Source organism: Bubalus bubalis, chromosome 3, assembly GCF_019923935.1.
Source record: "Bubalus bubalis isolate 160015118507 breed Murrah chromosome 3, NDDB_SH_1, whole genome shotgun sequence".
Classification (NCBI taxonomy): Eukaryota; Metazoa; Chordata; class Mammalia; order Artiodactyla; family Bovidae; genus Bubalus; species Bubalus bubalis.
In genome coordinates, this window is record NC_059159.1 from 14,436,082 (window position 1) to 14,459,834 (window position 23,753).

At 42.6% G+C, this 23,753-nt stretch overlaps 1 protein-coding gene across 2 annotated transcripts; it reads right to left on the reverse strand.

Annotated features, from left to right (window-relative positions):
- Positions 1-769: 769 nt before the first annotated feature.
- On the reverse strand, positions 770-22,559 carry MILR1 (mast cell immunoglobulin like receptor 1). 2 transcript variants are annotated; one of them, XM_006049438.3, is made up of 9 exons: positions 22,275-22,557; positions 17,234-17,503; positions 9,935-10,219; positions 7,649-7,759; positions 2,485-2,574; positions 1,904-1,960; positions 1,719-1,787; positions 1,039-1,119; positions 770-904 (listed from the first exon to the last, which is right to left on the reverse strand). In XM_006049438.3, the coding sequence occupies exons 1-8, from the start codon at positions 22,360-22,362 to the stop codon at positions 1,067-1,069; spliced, it is 1,023 nt and encodes a 340-aa protein (XP_006049500.1). In that variant the 5' UTR covers positions 22,363-22,557; the 3' UTR covers positions 770-904; positions 1,039-1,066. The 2 variants fall into 2 exon arrangements, with proteins under 2 accessions (XP_006049500.1, XP_006049502.1); XM_006049440.3 differs by lacking the exon at positions 7,649-7,759 and having other exon boundaries at positions 22,275-22,559.
- Positions 22,560-23,753: the final 1,194 nt, after the last annotated feature.

Below are 23,753 nucleotides of genomic sequence, written 5' to 3' on the forward strand. Positions count from 1 at the left end.
TACTTATAACTCCTGGGATGAGAGATTCAAACCAGAAATATTTTTGCCCCTCAAGTGGACTGAATGGTGGCTCCCCCATAAGTTCTAACACTTGGAACCTGTGAATATCAACTTACTTGAGAAAAGGCATAATTAATAAGTTAAGAATCTCTAGATAAGATCAACCTGGATCATCTGGGTAGTTCCTGAATCCACTGTGTGTGTGTGCTATATCTTCCCGATCCAGGAATCAAACCAGGTCTCCTGCATTGCAGGTGGATTCTTTACCAACTGAGCTATCAGGGAAGCCCTATGAGAAAATACATGTCTGTTGTTTTAAGTCAGCAGTTTGTAGTAATCTGTTACAGCAATCCTGGGAAGCCAATCCCTTTCTCTGTTCTTCCCCAACTCAACTCTGGGCTGTCCTCTTGACAGACAGCTGACCAGAAAAATGCAGCACATAAAGGCACGCTTCTGACATGAGCTGAATCTTGAGGACTGAGAAAGTCCATGGAAATCAATAGAAATGAATTTGCAGGCTTCCGGAAGCTAAGAGCAAATGTTAGTGGCAGTGGATAATAAATGTGTACTCGTTGAGTGATCTTGCCTTTCTCCAGAGGTGACTGCAGGCGCTGTTTTCTTCAGACACCTTTTCAAGGTCACCAAGCTTTGTTTTGGAATTCAGGCATGGTTTTTGCTTTGTGTGTTTGCTTCTGAAACTTCAGTGGGCATGGGGATGGGGAGATGATTGTTGTAAGCTTCCAGGATGCACTTATGAAGAACACAGTGGTCAAAAAATTATTCTTTATTAAATGCTGTGGAAATGGGGGAAATGGTCCTTGCCAAAAAATGGCAAAAGCATGTAAAAACTGCCATTAGGATCCCATCTAACAAAACTCTTGTCTGATGACAGGATTGTATGTACCTGAAAAAGCCAAAGGAATAGTGTTTATGCATGAAAAACAGCGAGTCACTTTGGGTAACCAGGTGAAACCTTTTAAAGTATCAATCAAGTTTGCTTTTTCTTTAAGGAAATCAGCTTTATAAAAAGCATCTTACCCTGAGATGTAGCCTACGTCTTTAAATCTCAGAGGACGAGTTCAGAATAGACGTATCCATCTTTAGAATTATTACTGTTTTCTGTAATATAGAAGAGAAAATAATTCAGTAAACTTAGGATGTTGTCATTGGTGTTCAGCTGCTAAGTCATGTCTGATTCTTTGCGACCCAGTGGACTGCAGCATGCCAGGCTTCCATGTCCCTCACCATCTCCCAGAGTTTCCTCAAGCTTGTGTCCATTGAGTTGGTGATGCTATCTAACCATCTCATCCTCTGCCGCCCTCTTCTCCTTTTGCCTTCAATCTTGGATATATATCTATAGAAGCTCTTTTAAAATTCTATTTTGGTAGCTGGGGGGCCAGATAAAACCAAGTATGAACTATCTTTTTTTCGTGGACTACATTATGTGATTTATTCTTGAAAGCATTTTAGAAGTGCACTTGCATTGTTCTCTCTGGATTTTTTTTATGTGATACACTCCCTACCACATCCTTTCCTCCTCCCCATCTGCCCACGTCCTGATGGAATGTATTAGGCGCTGTGGTGCTGGTTGCTATTGGTGTCCTAGGGCGTGAATGTTGCCCCTGTCCATCCCATCCTTGGGTTCCTAAAGCCAATGATGGCCTCACAGAAACCACTGACCATTTCAACAGTGTCTCCTATCCCAAACTGTGGCTCACCCTGATCTCTTGGTGCCACTTGCTGGAACACGGGGTCAGCATAATGTATCTCCTGGGAGTATTCAGCCCCTGGGTAAAAGACAAGAAACAGAGTTACTGGGTCTGTGGTCCAAATCTCTGATCTCCTGAGGGCAGTGGCTACCCTTGCAATGGCATGTCGCTTCTGGACTTTGCAGAGTACTTACCATCTTGGGCACTGGAAACACATTGCTTTGGTTCTAAGCCTGGCACAGGTTTCTCATCTGTAAAATGGGGGTGAAATAATTTGGGAGTTAGTGGTGTTTGCACCAGACAGAGCAGATAAGTCGCTTAGCACTGTGCCTGGAACATGGCTGGCCCTTAGTCAGCATCCACATTGGCTGGGGTTGTTCTCATTGTTGGCCAAGGCGCTGGGTCTGTTTACCATAAAGCAGTAAATGATGCCAGCTTTAAGAGGTGATCATAAAAGTGATTGGAACACAGTGTGGATCATTCTGAAGTGATATTAAAAAAAAAAAGTCTCCAAGATATGTTGCTAACTGAAAAAATCAGGTGTAGAATGGCATATCTATGACATGCTACCATTGCTACCATTTATTTAGATGCTAAAACACACATAAAATATCTGTGGAAGGACTTTAAAGTGGAAAGTGGGATTGAGTGTTGGGGCGGGAGGGAGACGCTATACTCAGCTTCTTCAGTATTTTACCATTTGTGTTTGACCTTAAAAAAAATGTAAAAGACAAAAACCCCAAACCAACCAAAATCTCAAACAAAATTCTCTTACCTGCTTGATTTTCACGGACATTTGCATATATTCCAGCTTCCATGGGTATATTTCTGCAGACTCTGGGTGCACTATCTTTCATAGCTTTTCCTACGTAAGTTGGTGCAAAATCATTAAAATAAACCAATTCAGCCACATTTTTTCCCCCCCTGCTCCTCCATGGAGCAGAATTCCCCAAAGTTCTGGAAGAATGACCTTCTCGGATGGCCTGAAGTGTTGTCTATTAAAGGGAAATCGTGGGCTCAGCTAGGAGACCGTAGCATCTGCTGCTTCAAGCCAGGAGTCCTTCTGATTTATGTTCTCAGATCTGCAAATAACACCCTTGGCCTCTTAGATTGTGCCTGAGATGGCCAGAGATAACCCTTCACTGAAAAGAATAGCCTGTAAAAAGCTTCTTAATATCTGCAAGAGATACTAAATTACCCAACTGAGTTCCATTTAGCCCTGGCGAGTACTCAAGAATATTAATTCCACTTTTGTAAGATCCTCGGATTTTTGTAGGAAGAGACTAGTTTTAAAAATGCATGAGATGTAATAAATTTAAGAGGATTGAAGTCATATCAGCCATCTTTTCTGACCACAACATATGAGACTAGAAATCAACTACAAGAAAAAAAACTACCAAAAAAAAAAACAACCCACAAACACATGGAGGATAAACTACATACTACTAAACAAACAATGAGTCCCTGAAGAAATTAAAGAGGAAATAAAAAAACATACCCAAAGATGAATGAAAATGGAAGCACAACCATCCAAAATCTAAGGGACCGAGCAAAAGCAGCTCTAAGAGGGAAGTTTATTGCAATACAAGTCTATCTCAGGAAACAAGAAAAATCATAAACAACCCAACTTTACACCCAAAGGAAAGAAGAAAAGTTAGAAGGAAAGAAATAATTAAGATTAGAGCAGGAATAAGTGAAATAACAACTAAAATAAAACAGTAGAAAAGATTGATGAAGAGCTGGTTCTATGAAAAGCGAAACAAAATTGATTAACCTTTGGCTAGACTCATCAAGAAAAAACAGGGCTCAAATAAATAAAATAAAAAATGAAAGAAGTGGGGGATGGGTGGGAGGCTCCAGAAGGAGAGATGTACATATAGTTATGACTGATTTGCATTGTTGTATGACAGAAACCAATACAACATTGTAAAGCAATTATCCTTCAGTTAAAAAAAAAAAAAGAATGCTTTTATAGGACTTCACTGAGAATTCTCCATGGAAGTAAATTCCATATTATATTGTCCAAGAAATTTAAAAAAAAAATGAAAGAAGTTACAGCTGATAACCATAGAAATACAAAGAGTCGTAAGAGATTAAGATAAACAATTGTACACCAATAAAACAGACAACCTAGAATAAATGGATGAATTCCTAAAATATACAGCCTCCTCAGGCTAAATCAGAAAGAAATAGAAGATATGAACAGACCAATTACCATTCGATATGAAATGGAAGCAATCATCAAAAGACTCCCAACAAACAAAAACCCTGGGCCAGATGGCTTCACAAGTGAACTCTATAAAACATTGAAGAGGAAGGAACCCTTCCAAACTCATTCTACAAGGCCAGTATCACCCTGCTATCAAAGCCAAAGACAGGGACTTCTCTGGTGGTCCAGTGGCTAAGACTCTGAGCTCTTAATGCAGGGGGTCTGGGTTTAATCTTTAGTCAGGGAACTAGATCCTTCGTGGTGCCACTAAGATCCCACATGATGCAACTAAAAAAAAAAAAAAAGATCCAAAGTGTCACACCTAAGACCTGGTGCAGCCTAAAACAAACAACAACAACAAAAACCCAAATGACAAAAGACAGACAAAGACACCAGAAATAAAAGAAAACTACAGGCCAATATCACTGATGAATGTAGATGCAAAAATCCTCAACAACATATTAGCAAACCAAATTCAATAATACATTGAAAGAATTATACCCCATGATCAGTTGAGATTTATCCCAGAGATACAAGGACATTTCAATATCCACAAATCAATCAGTGTGATACACCACATTAACAAATTGAATAAAAGCCATATGATTATTTAAATAGATGCAGAAAAAGCTTTTGACAAAATTCAGTATCTATTTATGATAAAAACTAAACAAAGTGAGTACAGAGGGAACATACCTCAACATAATAAAGACCATATATAACAAGCCCATGGCTAACATTATACTCAGTGATGAAAAGCCGAAAGCATTTCCTCTAAGATAAGGAAGAAGACAAGAATGCTCACACTTGCCACTTTTATTCACAATAGTATTGGGAGTCTGAGCCACAGCAATCAGACAAGAAGAAAAAAAGGAATCAAAGTTGGAAAGAAAAAAGTAAAACTGTCACTGCAGATGACATGATACTATATAGAGAAAATCCTAAAGACACCACCAAAGAACTAGAGCTATTGAAACAAATAAATGAATTCAGCTAAAGTCACAGTATATGGAATTATTAATAATATACAGAGATCAGTTGCATTTCTATACACCAACAATGAACTACCTGAAAGAGAAATCAAGAAAGCAATCCTATCTGTACCAAAAAGAATAAAATACCTAGGAATAATATAACCAAGAAGGTAACAGACCTGTACTTGGGAAACCATAAGACACTGATGAGGGAAATTGAAGATAGAACAAACAAATAGAAAGATATACCATTCTTACGGATTGGAAGAATTAATACTGCAAATGGCTGTACTCCCCAAGGCAGTCTACAGGTTTAATGAAATCCCTGTCAAATTAGACTTCCCTGATGGCTCAGACGGTAAAAGCATCTGTCTGCAATGAGGAGACCTGGGTTCGATCCCTGGGTTGGGAAGATCCCCTGGAGAAGGAAATGGCAGCCCACTCCAGTATTCTTGCCTGGAAAATCCCATGGATGGTGGAGCCTGGTGGGCTACTGTCCATGGGGTCGCAAAGAGCCAGACACGACTGAGCAACTTCACTTCACTTCTGTCAAATTAACAATGGGATTTTTCACAGACTTAGGCAAATAATTCTAAAATTTGTTTGGAAACACAAAACAACCTATCCTGAGAAAAAAACAAAGCTGGAGGTATCATATTCTCTAATTTCAAACTGTACTATGAAGGTACAGTAATCAAAACAGTATGGGACTGGTACAGAAACGGACACATAGGTCAATGAAACAGACTAGAGAGTCCAGAGATGAACCCTTACTTATACAATCAATTAATTTACAAGGGAGGTAAGAATATACAGTCAGGAAAAGATAGTCTTTTCAATAGATGGTATTGGGAAAACTGGACAGCTATATGTGAAAGAATCAAACTGCACTACTTTCTCACACCATCTACAAAAATAAAGTGGATTAAGAACCTAAATGTGAGATCAGAAACCATAAAACACATAAAAGGGAAACATAGGTAGTATGCTTTTTGACACTGGTCTTAGCAATATTTTTTTGGGCTCTGTCTCCTCAGGCAAGAGAAGTAAAAACAAAAATGAACAAATGGGACTACATTAAGCTTGCACAGTGAAGGAAATTATCAACAAAGCAAAAAGGCAGCCTACGGAATGAAAGAAGATATTGCAAATGATATGTCTGATAAGGAGTTAATATCCAAAATGTACAAAGAACTCATACAGCTCAACATCAAAAAACCAAACAACCCAATTTAAAAACAGGCAGAGGAATTGTATACACATTTTCTAAAGAGCACATACAGATCTCCAGCAGGCACATGGAAAGATGCTCAAAATCACTCATCATCAGGGAAATGCAAATTGAAACTACGAAGAGATACCACCTCACACATCTCAGAATAGCTACCATCAAAAAGTTAACAAGTAACAAGTGTTGACAAGGATGCAGCTTAAAAAAAAAAAAAGGATGCAGCTTAAAGGAAAGTCATGCACTGTTGGTGGGAATGTAAATTGACGCAGCCACTATGGAAAACTGTATGGAGGAGTCTCAAAAAAAAAAAGCGATCCAGCAATTCCACTTCTAGGAATTTTTTCTGAAGAAAGAGTTCATTGATGGATGAATGAATGGATAAACAAAGTATGTGTTATGTATGTATACATGTGTGTGTATAATATATACACACATATATATAACTGATTATTCAGCTTTTGAAATGAAGGAGAAAAAAATCTTTTGCACCGCAAGGCTTGGGGGATCTTAGACCCCCAACCACAGATTGAAGCCGTGTCCCCTGCAGTGGAAATGCAGAGTCCTAACCCTTGGACCACCAGGGAAGTCCCCCAAAATGAAGGAAATTCTGACATGTATACAACATGGATGAACCTTGAGGACATTGTGCTAAATGAAAGAAGCCACCTACAAAAGGACAAATAGGGTATGATTCCATTTACATGAGATTTCTAAAATAGTCAGATTAGACTATTAGTCAGAATAGACAGGAATCGGAATGGTGTTTGCCAGGGGCTGGGAGGAGAGAGAAGTTAATAGGGACTTACACCGTTTGACAGGTACAGAGTGTCATATTTGCAAAGTGAAAAAGTGGATGGCTGGTGATGGTAGCCCAGGAATGTAAATGTACTTAATGCCACCAAACTGTATACTTAACAATGGCCAAAATGGTAAATTCTGTTGTTATGCATATTTTACCACAATTTTGAAAAACAATTTTTTAAAAATTTAAAAAAAGGTAAAAAGGTATTACAAATTTTAAGACAATGACAGCAGAGCATTAAAATGTCTTCTTAGCACGGGGCCCCATGTGACTGCACAGGAAACACGCCCACAAGCAATCTAAATAGGGAAGGCTTCACCAGAGAAAAGAGAACTGTGCTAAATGTGAGCAGTTCAGGAAGTCCTTCATTATCTTCTCGTTTTGCACCTTTTCCTTCTCTTTTCGTTTTCTTCACATCCCATCTCTGATTCTCCTTTCCCTTCCTCCTTACCCTCTCCCCTTCTGTCTGTCTCCAAAATCCAGGGAAAGTGAAAGTGTTAGTCGCTCAATCGTGTCCAACTCTTTGCGACCCCAAGGACTATAGCCCGCCTGGCTCCTCTGTCCATGGATTCTCCAGGTTAGCATACTGGAGTGAGTAGCCATTCCCGTCTTCAGGGGATCTTCCCCACCCAGGGATTGAACCCAGATCTCCTGCATTGCAGGCAGATTCTTAACTGTCTAAGCCACCAGGGAAAACAATGGCAAAGCTCCTAAGGAACTTACTTGCTTTGTACTTTCGTAGCATCCAAAATGCCAGAACTAGGATGATTACTATTAGCACCAGTAATAACCCCGGAAGCAGGAGCTGCAGGCAGAATGGACTGCAGTCTCCTCCTGAAAGAAGAAGAAGACAGCATTCACTGGTCACTGCACAACCTGCTTTTCCAATGATACTGAATTGTGGAATGTTCTGGAAAGGTCGATCATGACTGTCTCCCAAGTTAGCCGAGATACCATGAAACCTGGGTCCCTGCCCTATGTGGACACCTGCACCATCTGAGAATTAAGTTGTCAATGAAGTTCTAAAAGTCATACCAAGTCCACCTTCCACCAAGGGTTATTTACAAAGAAAAAAAAGCAGCACAGCATTTGACAGACAGATTGTTGTCTACATCATTAGGGTCATAAATCTGAGAACAGCCTGGCCATTTGTCAGGCAAAGTCTTTAGTCATGTCGGTATGATCTATGTTACCCAACAGCTGTCACTTATTATTGACTATATGCAGACTTTGTGTTAAGCACTTTTCATGCATTGCCTTAGGTATCTCATTGGTATTATTCCCATTTTACAATTAAGTAGAATAAGACTCAAGTAAAGTTCCCATTTTGCAATTAAATAAGAGTATGTGACTTTTCTAAGGTCACACAGCTAGTGAATGGAAGGCGGTGACTTGTAAGCAAAAGGCTGACTCTGGGGCCTGACTCCAACAGGCCGCCTGACTTGTTAGAACTTACTGAACACCCAGATGTGGGCTCTGATCTTCTGAGGATGAGGTGTTTAATGCCCTTGAATGCACGATTCATGGGGTCGCAAAGAGTCGGACACGACTCAGCGACTGATCTGATCTGATCTGATGCCTATTACCCTTGCTAACCTAATTTTTTTTTCTCCTCCCGCCTTACCAGTGTCCCTTCATCAGGCCAGGTTTTTATTTTGTAAACGTTGTGGCCATGCACCATGAGGGGTCCCAGTTCCCTGACCAGGGATCAAACCCATGCTGCCTGCATTGGAAATGGAGTCTTAACCACTAGATGGCCAGGGAAGTCCCTAAGGGAAGGTTTAAATCTGGAATCCTCAGACTCGGAGCTCTGCGCTGGAACATGACAGTGTAAAGAGAGCCGGCTCTAGCTCCGGCCTGGCCCCTTCCCACCCAGGCTCTGATCTGCGCCCTAAGGAACCTGACAGACACATAGACAGCCCCTGCCTGCGTGGCCAAGTGTCGTCCCTCAGCCCCCACAGACAGCTCCCTTGGCTTGAGTCCAGGAGTGCTCACATCCTCACGGTGGTCTACCCTTGGGAGGACGAGCTGGGAAAGAGACTTGCATAGGCCCTGGGAGGTGGGTTCTGATCTGATGGGGTAGGGAATTCAGGTCTAGGAACCTAGAGTGAGGTACAGAAAAGTAGAGATACAAGGTCCAGGCAGGCATCCCTATGGCTTATGGAAGGCTTATTGGAAAGCGCATGGCTGAGAAGAATCCAGGTAGAGCCTTCCGAAACACAAGACTGGGACAGGAGCCGCTCTTGCCCCCAATAGAGAAATCTAGATTCACCAAGCGTTAGCAGTAAGGCATTCAACAGCCAAGCAGGAAGGTACCGGTGTTAGAAGTGAGTTTTTATTTAAATGATTTTAAAAAGCACAAGAAAATCAAGAGACCCCAGCAGCTTCAAGAGATGCAGGACTTCCCTGGTGGTGGAGTGGGTAAGAATCCGCCTGCTAATGCACGGTACACATGTTCGATCCCTGGTCCGGGAGGATTCCACATGCCGTGGGGCAACTAAGCCCAGTTCACCCCAACTACTGAGCCTTTGTGCTGCAGCCACTGAAGCCCACGTGCAGAGAGCCTGTGCTCCACAAACAAGAGAAGTCACTGCACTGAGAAGCTCGTGCACTGCAATGAAGAGTAGCCCCCACTTGCTGCAACTAGAAAAAGCCCATGCGCAGCAATGAAGACCCAGCATGGTCAAAATAAATGAATATATAAAAACAGTGCTTAAAAAAAGAAAGTGAAAACAAAGAGAGTTACAAATTCTAATGTGATTGCTAAGAACCTGAGCAGGAAACAGAGTCAGTTCAGGAAGTCTTACTAAAGGTCTCTTCCTGCCCCACTCTCTAGGTTTTTCTATGGTTCCTTTATGGCAGAAAGCAGCCCCATCAGAGCGAATGGACCCTACAGAAGAAAAAGTACTTAGAAGCAGGTGGGCAAAGTGGGAAATGGTGGACAGAGGAGAGGCTGCAGTTTCTGGAAGTAAATCTAGACCCTGTTGAACGAATTCAGGTAGCCCTTACCTGTTGAGGGTATGGTGACAGGTTTACTGTATTTTGCATGGTCAGGCAATCTGTTTTTAGCTTTACACCTGTACTCTTTCACTTCCACAGTGTTACTCTTGGTTATGTTAAATTCAGCAGGCTTCCTTACATCCTTGGAAATAACTGGTGATATGGTGATGTTTTTTTCAAAAAAAATATAATCGATGGGCAGAGAGCCGTTGAATGAGATGCAGCGTAGCGTTATATATCGGTCTGTTTTTGTTTGAATGACGCTAATGTTCAGCACTGGTGCAGTCACTGGGTCTAAAAAAATGAAAGTGCACATTAAATGGCTGAGCAGATTGGGTTCCCTCACTCAGTCCACAAACATGGATGGAAATCCTACTCTATTCCTGTCTGTTCACCCGAAGATGGACAACACCGCTCTTGTGAAGTCAAGCTGCTCGCAAGAAACTCCATGGGGAAAGATCAATAGGTATGTGGTTAACCCCATGTATCCTGGTATGAACCAGGCCCTGAGAAAGCCCGAGAGGGGAGAGCGTCTCTCTGCTTTGAGGAGCTGGAGTACAAACTTGCCTTTTATCAGAATTCACTATTTGTTTGTGGTTGATGGTATAATTTTGTCAAAGATCCAGCTCCAAGTATGTAGTTAAGAGGTGCTTTTAGTCCCAATCCTTGTAAGATAACAGTGTCTTTTTTTTAATCAAGAAAGTCTAAAAATATCATCTTTTCTCACAGTACTGTCATTTATAGAATTCAGCTGTACAATTATCTTCTAGTTCCTCCCCGAAACGGGAAGTAACCCTGATAAATAGAGTTAAGAGAAATTCTTGACCAGAAACGAGTGAATCTGGTGGGCTCTGTCAGATCATACCATACTTCATGGGAGAATCCAGCTCTGTAATTTGTTATATAGTTCTTTAATGAAACAGGATTATAGGGAAAGAAAGATAATCGTTGAGTATCCTTCATGTGTTGGGGTCACTACCCACATTACCTTGGTTCACTTCACAACAGCACACAAGGTGGACAGCATTATGCCCATTCTGCAGATGAGTCCATTGAAATTCAGAGGCCACATACCTAATAAATGGCAGAGCCAGGGCCAGCTCCCAAGCAGATACTTTTGTTTTTAACAATAGTGTGCCAATTTAATAACTGGGTGCAGAAACAATGAAACATGTTTCATTGTTTAAGTCAAAGGAAAGAAACTAACAAATTAGCGTCTTCTTGCTCCATCCCTCCCTCCCCTGAGCAGGAATCCCGGTGGCAGCATCCTTGACAGAGTGGTACCCAGGGATGGGAGCCTCAGAGAGCAACTTTGTTTGGGAATAGCATCAATAGACTGTTCTTCCTACGAAAAACTGAAATCTACTTCCTGCAATTTTCAGGAATTGACATATTCATGATGGAGCAGAGAGCATGGACTTCTCTCTGAGATAAGATGATTCAAACTAGAATAAGGGTTGATATCTAAATTTAGTGGAAAGATGTAAACTTCCCTCAGAGTTTGTAAAAGGACTGGTAAAGGGCATCACAGCATCATTGTGATTAAGGGAAGGGAGTTGTAACTCTTCCATAAATCAGTTGTTTTTTAAATTAAAGGAGTCCTTTAAGGCTCATTCAGATGCCACCTTCCCCATAAAACTTTTCCTAAACCCTCCAGGCGAAAGTTCTCCCTCTTCTGTCTCCTGCAGCACTTGATCCCATCCTCATACTAATATTTCTGCCCCTTATTTCATGATCCACTTGAATGTCTCCTGGCCACCTCAAACATAACCTTTTGAAACTGAACTCTAGTTAATCTGCTAGTTAATGAATCAATCGCTAGGTAGATAAACATTATTAAAATTATATTCTTTTTAAAAATGTTTTTATTCATTCAGTCATTCATTTAGTTCTTTTGTGCTAAGAACAGTTAACATGAGATCTACCTTCCTTTTTTTTCTTTTTTTTTTAAACGATTTTTTAACTGGGTCACAGATGATTTACAATGTGTTAGTTTCTGCTGTACAGCAAACTGAATCAGTTATACGTATATATACATCCACTCTCTCAGTTGCCATATAGGTCATTACAGAGTATTGAGTAGGGTTCCCTGTGCTATACAGTAGATTCTTTTTTTCTTTTTTTTAAATTGGAGTATAGTTGCTTTACAACGTGTTATTTTCTGCTGTACAATGAAGTGACTCAGCTATATGTACACATACAGCCCCTCCCTCTTGGACCTCCCTTCTAACACACCCCCATCCCTGAGCACTGAGCTGAGCTCCCTGTGCTATAAAGCAGGTTCCCACTAGCTATCTGTTTCACATGTGGCAGAGCACATACCATCAATCCCAATATCTCAGTTCATCCCACCCCTGCCATATTCACACATCTGTTCCCCGTGTCTCAGTCTCTACTCCTGCCCTGCAAATAGGTTCATTTGTACCATTTTTCTAGATTCCACACATATGCAGTAATACATGATTTTTTTTTTTCCTCTTTCTGACTTTACTCTGTATGACAGACTCTAGGTCCATCCATGTCTCACACCGGTCAGAATGGCCATCATCAAAAACTCTACAAACAATAGGGACTTCTCTGCTGATCCAATGGTTAAGAATCTACCTTAAAAAAAAAAAAAAAAAGAATCTACCTTGCAAAGCAGGGGACATGGATTCAATCCCTGGTTGAAGAACTAAGATTCCATGTGCTACCAGGCCACTGAGCCCAGGAGCCCAACTACTGAACCCCAGGGCTCTGGAACCTGTGCGCCACAGTGAAGGATCCTGCACGATGCAACAAGGACCCCATGTGCTGCAACTAAGGCCTGATGCAGCCAAATACATAAATAAGTACTTTTTTAAAAAAGTCTACGGGGACGACAGAGGATGAGACAGCTGGATGGCATCACTGACTCGATGGACGTGAGTCTGGGTGAACTCCGGGAGTTGGTGATGGACAGGGAGGCCTGGTGTGCTGCGATTCATGGGGTCGCAAAGAGTCGGACATGACTGAGCGACTGAACTGAACTGAACTACAAATGATAAATGCTGGAGAGGGTGTGGAGAAAAGGGAACCCTCTTGCACTGTTGGTGGGAATGTAAATTAATACAGCCACTATGGAGAACAGTATGGAGTTTGCTCAAAAAACTAGGAATAGAATTACCATATGACCCAGCAATCCCACTACTGGACATATCTGGAGAAAACCATAATTCAAAAAGACATGTGTACCCCAATGTTCATTGTAGTACTATTTACAATAGCCAGGACGTGGAAGCAGCTGATAGGTCTAATGACAGGTGAATGGATAAAGAAGATGTGGTACATATATACAATGGGATATTGCTCAGTCATAAAAATGAATGAAACTGGGTCATTTGTAGAGATTTACCTTTTTAAAGTTTTAAGTGCATAGTACAGCATTGTTAACTCTAACCAAAGTTTTATACCCATTGAACAACTTCTATTTTTGCCCCTTTCAGTAAACGACACCACTCCTTGTCCATCAGCTGATCACAGTAGACACCTGAGAGTCATTCTTGACTCCTTCCTCACCTTTACTACCTATGATTCCAAACCTAATCACTCAGCAAGTCCTGTTGTTTCTCCCTCCAAAGTCTGTTCTGACCCCGTCCACTCCTCTCCATCTCCCCACTGTTTATCTCCTGGATGACTGCAGAAGCCTCCCAGCCAATCCCCAACCTCTACCCTTGCCCTGCCCCACCCAGGAAGAATTAAGTTCAAAGATGATAAATGGGGTCATAGGCCTGACTTGGCTCTCCCCTCCCCTTTCCAGTCTCACCTGAGCTCACCGTCCCCTCATCTGACCTCCAGCCATACCAGTGGCGTATTACACCCTTCCCAACAGCCAAGTTCTTCCTCAAGGTGGAGCCCCCAGCACAGGGTATTATCCCTTGACTAGAGCCTTCTTTCTCTCACTGTAGCAAATCATTGCTCATCCTTCAGGGGTCCCCTGAAATGCCATCCCCTTAGAAAGTCCTTCCATAATTATCTTATCTGGGCTTCGGAGGTGGCAATAGGGGTAAAGAACCCATCTGCCGGGACTTCCCTAGTGGTCCAGAGGCTAAGACTCTAGGGGTCCAACCCCTGGTCAGGGAACTAGATCTCCATATGCCACAACTAAGACTCCTGGGCAGCCAAAAAACAGAACCCGTCTGCCAATGCAGGAGACATTAAGAGATGTAGGTTTGATCCCTGGGTCGGGAAGATTCCCCTGGAGGAGGACATGGCAACCCACCCCAGTATTCTTGCCTGGAGAATCTCCATGGACAGAGGAACCTGGCGGGCTACAGTTGATAGTCGAGTTGGACACGACTGAATTGACTTAGCATGCACACAACTACCCTATCTAAGGAAGTCACTCCCCATTCACCACCCACTCCCCAACTTTTCTCCATCACTGTGCCAGTTTCTTTTTCTTTATAACCATAAACACAGTTTGTGATTATGAATTTATTTGACTGGGTATTTGGGTTTCATGCCTCCTCAATTAGACTATAAGCTCCACCAAGGCAGGAACTAATGTATATCCAGGGCTTGGCACACTGGGGATATCATTAAATATTTGATGAGTGGATCAAAGAATGAATCTGTGTTCAAGGCTCATATCCCTTACTGAGTTGGGAACAAGACCTTGATTTAGGTATCATCGAAACTCTGGCAGCATGCAAGACAGTTATTCACATGGGGTAGGCACTCAATAGATGTTCAGTTTAGTTCAGTTCAGTCACTCAGTCGTGTTCAACTCTCTGCAACCCCATGAATCACAGCACGCCAGGCCTCCCTGTCCACCACCAACTCCCGAAGTTCACCCAAACTCATGTCCGTCGAGTCGGTGATGCCATCCAGCCATCTCATCCTCTGTCGTCCCCTTCTCCTCCTGCTCCCAATCCCTCCCAGCATCAGGGTCTTTTCCAATAAGTCAACTCTTCGCACGAGGTGGCCAAAGTATTGGAATTTCAGCCTCAGCATCAGTCCTTCCAATGAACACCCTGGACTGGTCTCCTTTAGAATGGACTGGTTGGATCTCCTTGCAGTCCAAGGGACTCTCAAGAGTCTTCTCCGATACCACAGTTTGGAAGCATCAATTCTTTGGCGCTCAGCTTTCTTCACAGTCCAACTCTCACATCCATACATGACCACTGGAAAAACCATAGCCTTGACTAGACGGACCTTTGTTGGTAAATTAATATCTCTGTTTTGAATATGCTACCTAGGTTGGTCATAACTCTCCTAGTCTGACCTAAATGAAGATGATACAGGTTTATAATCTATAAAAAAATTCTACCAGGCAGTGTAATCACTGCTGGAGACACATTGCAGGAAGCTAATGCATTTACTTTGAAGACAGGATGTGGGAAGACTGTACACCTGTCTGTGGGACAGATGCTCAGGAAATGAGGACTGGGGTTTTTTTTTTGTTTTTTTTTTAAAAACCATTGATTTAAGGCTTCAGCCTTGCACAGGAAGCTAGGGGTATACATGGGTTCCCTGATGCCCCTTGCATTGCTTTTTCTGCAAATCCAGGCTGCCCAGTCCAGCAGGAATCTGACCACCAGAGAATATTATCAGCGAGGACACTGCCCTCACATTATGCGCCACATCCTAGACCTTGTTTACATGGTTGTCTTTTTACATTTCTTTTACAGTTATGGCTTCAATTGAGTTTGTGTTCAAATTTGTCCTAAGATGATTGGTTCTTTCTTTCTTTTTTTTATTTAAATAAAAAAATTTTGGCTGAGCCACACAGCATGTGGGCTCTTAGTTCCCTGACCAGAGAATGAACCTGTGCCCCCTGCACTGAAGGCCTGTAGTCTTAACCACTGTACTGCCAGGGAGGTCCCTGAGATGGCTCTAATCCAGAGTCCATGGCATCCCTTATAGTCTTGTGCAGATGTTTGCTTCGGTAGTCTCCTGAAAACATCTCGGGGAAGGTATCCATCACTATCATTACATTGTTAAAATGGTTATACTCTAAAAAGCTAAGAATCATTGACCTAGAGTAGAGACATCCAATAGAACTTTCTGTGATGATGGATCTGTTCTGTGTCTGTGTTGTCTAATAGAACAGCCACCCCACACTCATGGCTTCTGGGCGCTTGAAGTGTGACTAACAAGATGGAGGAACTGCATTTTTTAAATTTCACCTAATTTTAACTAACTTGAATTGAAACTTAAATAACAACATGTGGCTAGTGGCTACCGTGCTGGAGAGCACAGACCCAGAGAATCACCCAAATACTCGATCAGTAAGCCAGGGGTCCTCTGTTTGGAAGACTCCAGGTACACATATTACCTGAAAACCCTCTCTTCCTCTCCCAGTAGTCCAATATCAAGGTCACTGTCATGGATGAGGCCATTAATGCTAGGCTGTGAGAGGCTTGGGGTGGGAAGATGGGAGAGAAAAATGTAAAAGTGATAAAATGTGGTTGGGGAGTTCCCTGGGGGCCTAGCAGTTAGGATCCTGGGCTTTTACTGCTGTGTCCCGGGTTCAAGCCCTGGTCAGGGAACTGAGATCCCACAAGCTGTGGGTAGAGTGGGGGAAGGGCAGGGAAAGAGGTGGCTAGGTGGAAAGAGTGCTGGCCAAAGGCCATCGTAAAGAGAAGGAGCTGGGGAAAGTCTGAGGCTCTGAAGGCCCTTGCCACAGGGTCCAACACTGATTCCAAGACTTCTTACTTGAATCTTCAGAGAAAAAGTCTCTTTTTGTGTGTATGCCTATATGACAAGAATCCAGAGAAAAGCATTTAGAAAGGATTTCAACAACTTTCTCAATTGTTGATGTAAGACTTTTAGTCTTAGGCCATCAGACTATCATCTGAAATGGCTAAACGTCTTTGGGAGAGAAAGTGAAATGGAATTATTAAGAAACAAATGATCTTGTTTCTTAAACAAGATCTCAGTAACACATATGCTAGGATTTTGAGAGAGTGTTAACCAGCAGAACAGAGAGTCCACCCTAGAACAGGAAATAATCCCCCCAAATCACAGGGCCCCTGAGTAACAAGCGTTTTGCTGCTGCTGCTGCTGTTGCTAAGTCGCTTCAGTCGTGTCCAACTCTGTGCAACCCCATAGACGGCAGCCCATCAGGCTCCACCATCCCTGGGATTCTCCAGGCAAGAACACTGGGTTGCCATTTCCTTCTCCAATGCATGAAAGTGAAAAGTGAAAGTGAAGTCGCTCAGTCGTGTCAGACTCTTAGCGACCCCACGGACTGCAGCCTACCAGGCTCCTCCATCCATGGGATTTTCCAGGCAAGAGTACTGGAGTGGGGTGCCATTGCCTTCTCCGAACAAGTGTTTTACTTACCGGCAAATGTGAAGTTGAATGGAAGACTGTATTTTGAACAGTTAGCAACTTGGACTTTGCATTTGTAGGGACCCAGATCATGGGCTTCTGACACTGTTAGGTTAAAAGTCACGGGTTCATCTTTTCCATCCTGGGTTTGCAGGCATTTCTCACCCCGAAACAAAAAATAGGTGATCTCTAGTGATTTGTTCTGTTGGAAACACGATAGAGATACATTCTGACCCCTCATGACTGTGTCCGTTTGTGAGTACAAACTTGGAGAAGGCAATTCTGGAAAACAAAATAACACAAGAGAAAGTCCTTTTTACCGTCCAATGATAATAACCCCACGGTTGTCAAGCCACATTTTGTGGGTCGAGGTGGCGGAGACCCTCTTTTCCTGGCGAACTTCCCAGAGGTGGGGGGCATTTCTTGCCTGCGCATCCAGGCTGGACAGTGTGTGAGGAAGTCTCCGCACCTTCAGAGGCCTCTCCCAGTGAGAGATGGGTGACCTCACCGAGCTCTTTTGTTCTGGCTTGGAACTTACTGGTCCCTGGTACCAAACAAGGCCACCCTATGACCATATTAGATCGAGACAAAACGACCAGATGACTCCTGTCTAAACACAGATGAGGATGTGAACATCGTCCAAAACACAAAAATGGCCAAATATCCCTCTAAACTGGCTAGTACGGTTGACAGCTGCTTCTTTATCAGTCATGGTTTTTGTCTTGCACTGCTTATCTTTCGGATAAGAATTATTTATTTTATTTTTAATTAATTAATTTATTTTACTTGGTGGATAATTACAATATTGTTATCGTTTTTGCCATGTATCAACATGAATTGGCCAGCACTTATACATGTGTCCCTCTATCCTGAAACGCCCCCCCACCTCCTTCCCCTCCCTATACTTCTAGTTTGTCCCAGAGCCCTGGCTTTGGGGGCTCTGCTTCATGCATCAGTCTCACGCTGGGTATCAGATAAGAATTACTAAGATGCCCAATCGTGTTGTTGTTTCCATTTGCTAAAAGAATCCAATTCAGGGACTTCCCTGGTGGTCCAATGGCTAAGACTCCATGCTCCCAATGCAGGGGCCTGGGTTTGATACCTGGTCAGGTAACTAGATAAATTTAAAAAGAGAGAGAGAGAATCCAATTCAGAGTAAACCCTGCTGCCTCAAATCTTCCTCCAAGTTACCTAACACAAATCTTATTCTGGGATGCCTCTTGCTCGTTCCCATGGTACACATTTTCCCTCAAAACCTAACTTTGTTCAACTACACATGTGTCTCCAATGATCTTTGGCTGAAGGACATTCATATTAATAGTTTTTAATCTCTAAAAAGTAAGGACTCTTTGGTAAAAATAACAATACTATTATCCCACCTGAAAATTAACAATATTTTAAAAATATTACCAGATATCTAGTTACTGTTCAAATTCCCCCAACTGTCTGACTTTTCTTTTAGGATCCATGATGGTCTGTTGTAGTTAGTTGAAATGTTTCTTATGTCTTTTTTCATCGATAGATCTTTCCGTCTCTTTTATTCCCCCGGTACTTTATCTGTTGAAAATAGCAAGTTGTTTGTTCTGAAGTGTTTTCCATGGTCTGGATTTCTTTAATTACATTCCCATGGTGCTCCTTTATCATGTTCTTCTATCTCCTGTCCAGAGGCTTGATGAAATTCAGATTAGCTTTTATTTAGCAAGAATGCAACTTAGAGGGTAGGTGTACTTCCATTAGGAGGCACATAATGTCTGATCATCTCTTTTTTTTGTTTGTTAGCAGGCTTTGATGATGGTTACCCAGAAACATTATTTCATTGAGCTTCTTAGGTGGCACAGTGGTAAAGAATCCATCTGCTTAGGCAGGAGATGCAGATTCGATCTCTGGGTGAAGAAGATGCCCCTGGAGGAGGGCGTGGCAACCCACTCCAGTATTCTTGCCTGGGAAATTCCATGGACAGAGGAGCCTGGTGGGCTACAGTCCATGGGGTCACAAGGAGTCAGACACATGCCTGAGAACACATGTGCACACTGATAATTTCATTAGAGGTTGCAAAATGGGGATATACCAATTCTTTTTCATTTATAACCCATAATTATCTAAAGAGAAATACCCTTGTCAACTCTTTGGTTACACTGTGGATCGGTTTGTCTAGAAAAGGGAGGATAAATACTAGATTCTCTTCTGTTATTGACCAATTTTAAAAAATAATGAGTTGGTTTCCTAGTATCTTAAAACAGTGAGATGTTTCTCCTTTATTATCGTTATTTTTGTTTAAGAATCATTGTGAACTCATAGATGTAAACATATTTGATGTGTCTCAACCTATTACACTATTTAAACTTATTTTATTCTTATAGCCTCTCTAAACGGCCTTCTGACTCTTTTTGCCACAATCCTAGTAATCTCTGATAGATTATGTGTTTGTATTTTATTATTTAAAAATGCCAAGGGAAGAAATAACCCTCATCAGAAAATCTAATGTTAAAATTTAAGATTATAAAAGAATTAAGAGAAATACACAGAAACATTTTTATATCATCTGTTGGAAAAGGTCTTCCAAGTAAGACCGACAAAACAGGAACCATAAAGAAAAGACTGAAAGAAATAACTATTCTAAAACTTTAAACTCTTCCATGGCAAAATTAAGACAAGTGGAAGCCTAGAAGAATGTACTTAAAACATAAATAAGCATCAGATCAGATCAGATCAGATCAGTCGCTCAGTCATGTCCAACTCTTTGCGACCCCATGAATCGCAGCACGCCAGGCCTCCCTGTCCATCACCAACTCCCGGAGTTCACTCAGGCTCACGTCCATCGAGTCAGTGATGCCATCCAGCCATCTCATCCTCTGTCGTCCCCTTCTCCTCCTGCCCCCAATCCCTCCCACCATCAGAGTCTTTTCCAATGAGTCAACTCTTCACATGAGGTGGCCAAAATACTGGAGTTTCAGCTTTAGCACCATTCCTTCCAAAGAAATCCCAGGGTTGATCTCCTTCAGAATGGACTGGTTGGATCTCCTTGCAGTCCAAGGGACTCTCAAGAGTCTTCTCCAGCACCACAGTTCAAAAGCACCAATGCTTCGGCGCTCAGCCTTCTTCACAGTCCAACTCTCACATCCATACATGACCACGGGAAAAACCATAGCCTTGACTAGACGAACCTTTGTTGGCAAAGTAATGTCTCTGCTTTTGAATATGCTATCTAGGTTGGTCATAACTTTCCTTCCAAGGAGTAAGCGTCTTTTAATTTCATGGCTGCAGTCACCATCTGTAGTGATTTTGGAGCCCAGAAAAATAAAGTCTGACACTGTTTCCACTGTTTCCCCACATAGGATTCTTTTAATATACGTAAGATAAACGTGTTAGTCGTTCAGCCATGTCTGACTCTTTGGGACTCCATGGACCTGCCCAGGCTCCTCTGTCCATGGGATTCTCCAGGCAAGAATACTGGAGTGGGTTGCCATTTCCTTATCCAGGGGATCTTCCCAACCCAGGGATGGAACCCAGGTCTCCTGCATTGCAGGCAGATTCTTTACCATCTGAGCTACCAGGGAAGCCCTAATATACATAAACCAATAGCAAGTTAATAAGGAAAAGGCAATCAAATAAATGGTCAAATAATATGAATAGGTAATTCTCTGAAGAAGAAATAGTGTTCGAGGGATGGCTTGGGTGGAGGAGGGGTTTAGACCCCTCAAAAACGCCAGCGATCTACACTTTGATCTGGACAATTAATATATTCTCAGTCTTATGTAAGCTCAGATTCAAGATAAGACCTCACCTCTCTTTGCAGCCAGATCGCCATCCCTAAATGTCTTTTATATGGGCATGCTAGAGCTTTTGTAGTCAGCAAACATGAGAAAGAAGCACAGCTTTATGAGTGACGAGGCAACCACGAACTAAAACAACATTGAGATATTATTTTTGTACTCATCAGATTGACAAAAATTTAAAAAATTGATTGTATCCACTGTCTGAGAGAGGGTGAGAAACTCACACTTAACCCATGTCTGTGGTCAGCGTTGGTGAACATGCACCAGTTCAGTGTGTTAGGAGGGCAACTGAGCATTAGCTGTAACAATTCAAATGGACATGGCCTTCAACACAGCCATTTCACTTCTAGGATTTTATCCTACATGAACTCACACGCTCATGTGTCCACAAAGGACGTTTACTGCAGTATGGTTTCTATGATAAGGCATAAAATAAGGGAATGATGGTTCAATGAATTATGACTAAGTCCTATTGTGAACTGCCATGCAACTGTTGAAAAGAAGGGAGCTAAATCTACAACTTCCTCTTAGAAAGAAGTCTGGGACGTGTTAACTTAAAAAAAAACAGGTCACAGAAGAGTTTGTTTGCTTTGATATTGGAGCGAAAAGGACTGTTAATAGTGGTTGCTTCTGGACACAGAGATGGGGGAGGGACTGAGGGGATCTATTTACAGCAGAACGTTTGTTCACCTTTTACAACGACCTGGGCTACATTTACTCATGGCTCCCCATGCACTCGGCTCTGTGCTGAGGGACAGGGCTTGTCTCAGTCTTCACAACAGCCCTCCCAGGGAGGTGCCTTTATTCCCCCTGCCCCCGACCCGCTTCACAGAGGATAGAAATTAAGCTTAAAGTGGTTTTCGTCATGTGCCCAGACTACCAGCTGGAAAAGGATAGAAACAAGGTTAGGACCGCAACAGCCTGGCTCTATGATGATAAACTGCCTCCCAGGATATGTTTTTAGTGTCACCTGAATTATTTTACAACAATTGTGGGTTGATTTTCTAATTAAAAAACAACAGAGAAAGAAAGAACCATTTCATTGTTTAAAAAAAAAACAAGCTCAACATTTTGTTTCTTAGTTTCAGGAAAGATTCTCTGACTCCCTCCCTAAAATCACTTCATTTTAAACAGTACAAAGTGGAAAAACTCTTCTCTTTGGCTGTTCATCAAAAAGCACAGAAGAACCTGCCCGTGACGGTGCGCGATTAAAGCTGACTGTCTCACCGTTTCGGTGAAAGCGGCTTTAGTACAACAGAGAAGTACGTGAAACTTACCATTTGTTTTTCTTATTCTTTCACAATCCAGTGCAGCCTTTTGAACTGAAAGAGAGAAAAGGAACATGAGAAAACTCTTCTTCCACATGACGTTTTGGTTTGGAGATTCAAGCTTCGAAATGGTAAGTGAGCCTCAGATGTGACAGAAAGAAAAATGCCCCAAAGAACGGCTGGTTTAAATAGCCCCACATTCTCTTGAATGAAATCGGGGAGGAGGGCAAAGGAGTCCTGATGGCCTCCCTGCCTCTCATCAGCGAATCACAGAGAGAACTTCCTCTTTTTTGACGAATTTAAAGAAATTGGAGTTGTGTGGACTAGCCTGATGTGAGAGGGATGGTTGGTGTGACCCTGTGCTCCTCTGTGAGCACATGTAGGCAGAGAGGGATATGGCAGGTTGCCTTTAATTCAGGCTGGCAGGGAAGCGGACTGTGAGAAAAAGAGAAGGTGTGGCTACTATGGGCTTCCCTGGTGGCTCAGTGGTAAAGAACCCACCTGCCAATGCAGGAGACCCGGGTTTGATCCCTGGGTGGGAAAGATCGCCTGGAGTAGGAAATGGCAACCCACTACAGTATTCTTGCCTGGAAAATCCACGGACAGAGTAGCCTGGCAGGCTATATAGTCCATGGGGTCACAAAAGGATCAGACATTACTTAGCAACTAAACAACAACAACATTGTCTTTATGCAAACCCACCTGATCATCTCTTTTTGGATTCAGCCTGGGTCAAAAGGAAGTGAGTGGAAAGTTTGGTTTAGTCTTGGGGAGCAATATTGGCTGTCTAGAGAGAGACACAGAGAAACGTGGCAGGAGAAATCCCTGACTGTGTTAAATACTGGCTTCTAGGCCCTGCTCCAGGCTTCCTGGGGATGAAACCTGGGGCTCTGAATTTTCTCCAGGGCCCCAGCAGCCTCAGTGTGTCTAAATTACAGCCCTGAAGTGGCTTGTGATTCACTTCCACCCAGTCCAGACTTCTCCTGACTCTGCCAAGTGGATGCATCTTTTACTGCCACCAGCGTGAAGTGGGGAGTGGGAAGGGGGTGAGGGGTTCCTGAGTGGCGGGGGCTGTGATTGGGCTGTGCCACTTGGGTTACTGGTTCTTTTTTCTTTTCTTATTGGTGGTTTTTTTTTTTGGCTAAGCTATACAACTTGTGAGATCGTAGTTCCCTGACCAGAGAATGAACCTGCATCCTCCGCAGTGCACGTGCAGAGTCCTAACCACTGGACCGCCAGGGAATTCCCAGGTTACTGACTCTTGTTGCCTGAAGGGTTGACCCTGAAGGCCTCTTGCGTTCTTGTGGACAGGTGCCCTCTCCGTGGGGAAGACACATCCCTGCCTGGGTGCAAGTTCTTCCAAAACATCATCCAGTCTCCAGTATTAACTTGCTCCAGGGGCTCCTTGCTTGGGCTCCCCAGGTTCCCAGCCTGTTGTGGTCAGTCATGCCCAGCCGCACACCACTGGGGGTCTGAACAGAGCCCAGG

Coding starts and splice junctions, on each gene's coding strand:
- MILR1 (XM_006049438.3), bottom strand. CDS start 22,362: ATGTGGAAGAAGAGTTTTCTCATGTTCCTTTTCTCTCTTTCAGTTCAA. Junction 17,504..22,274: donor AAGAATAAGAAAAACAAATG/GTAAGTTTCACG, acceptor TTTGTTTTCCAG/AATTGCCTTCTCCAAGTTTG. Junction 10,220..17,233: donor ATTCAACTTCACATTTGCCG/GTAAGTAAAACA, acceptor TCATTTTTTTAG/ACCCAGTGACTGCACCAGTG.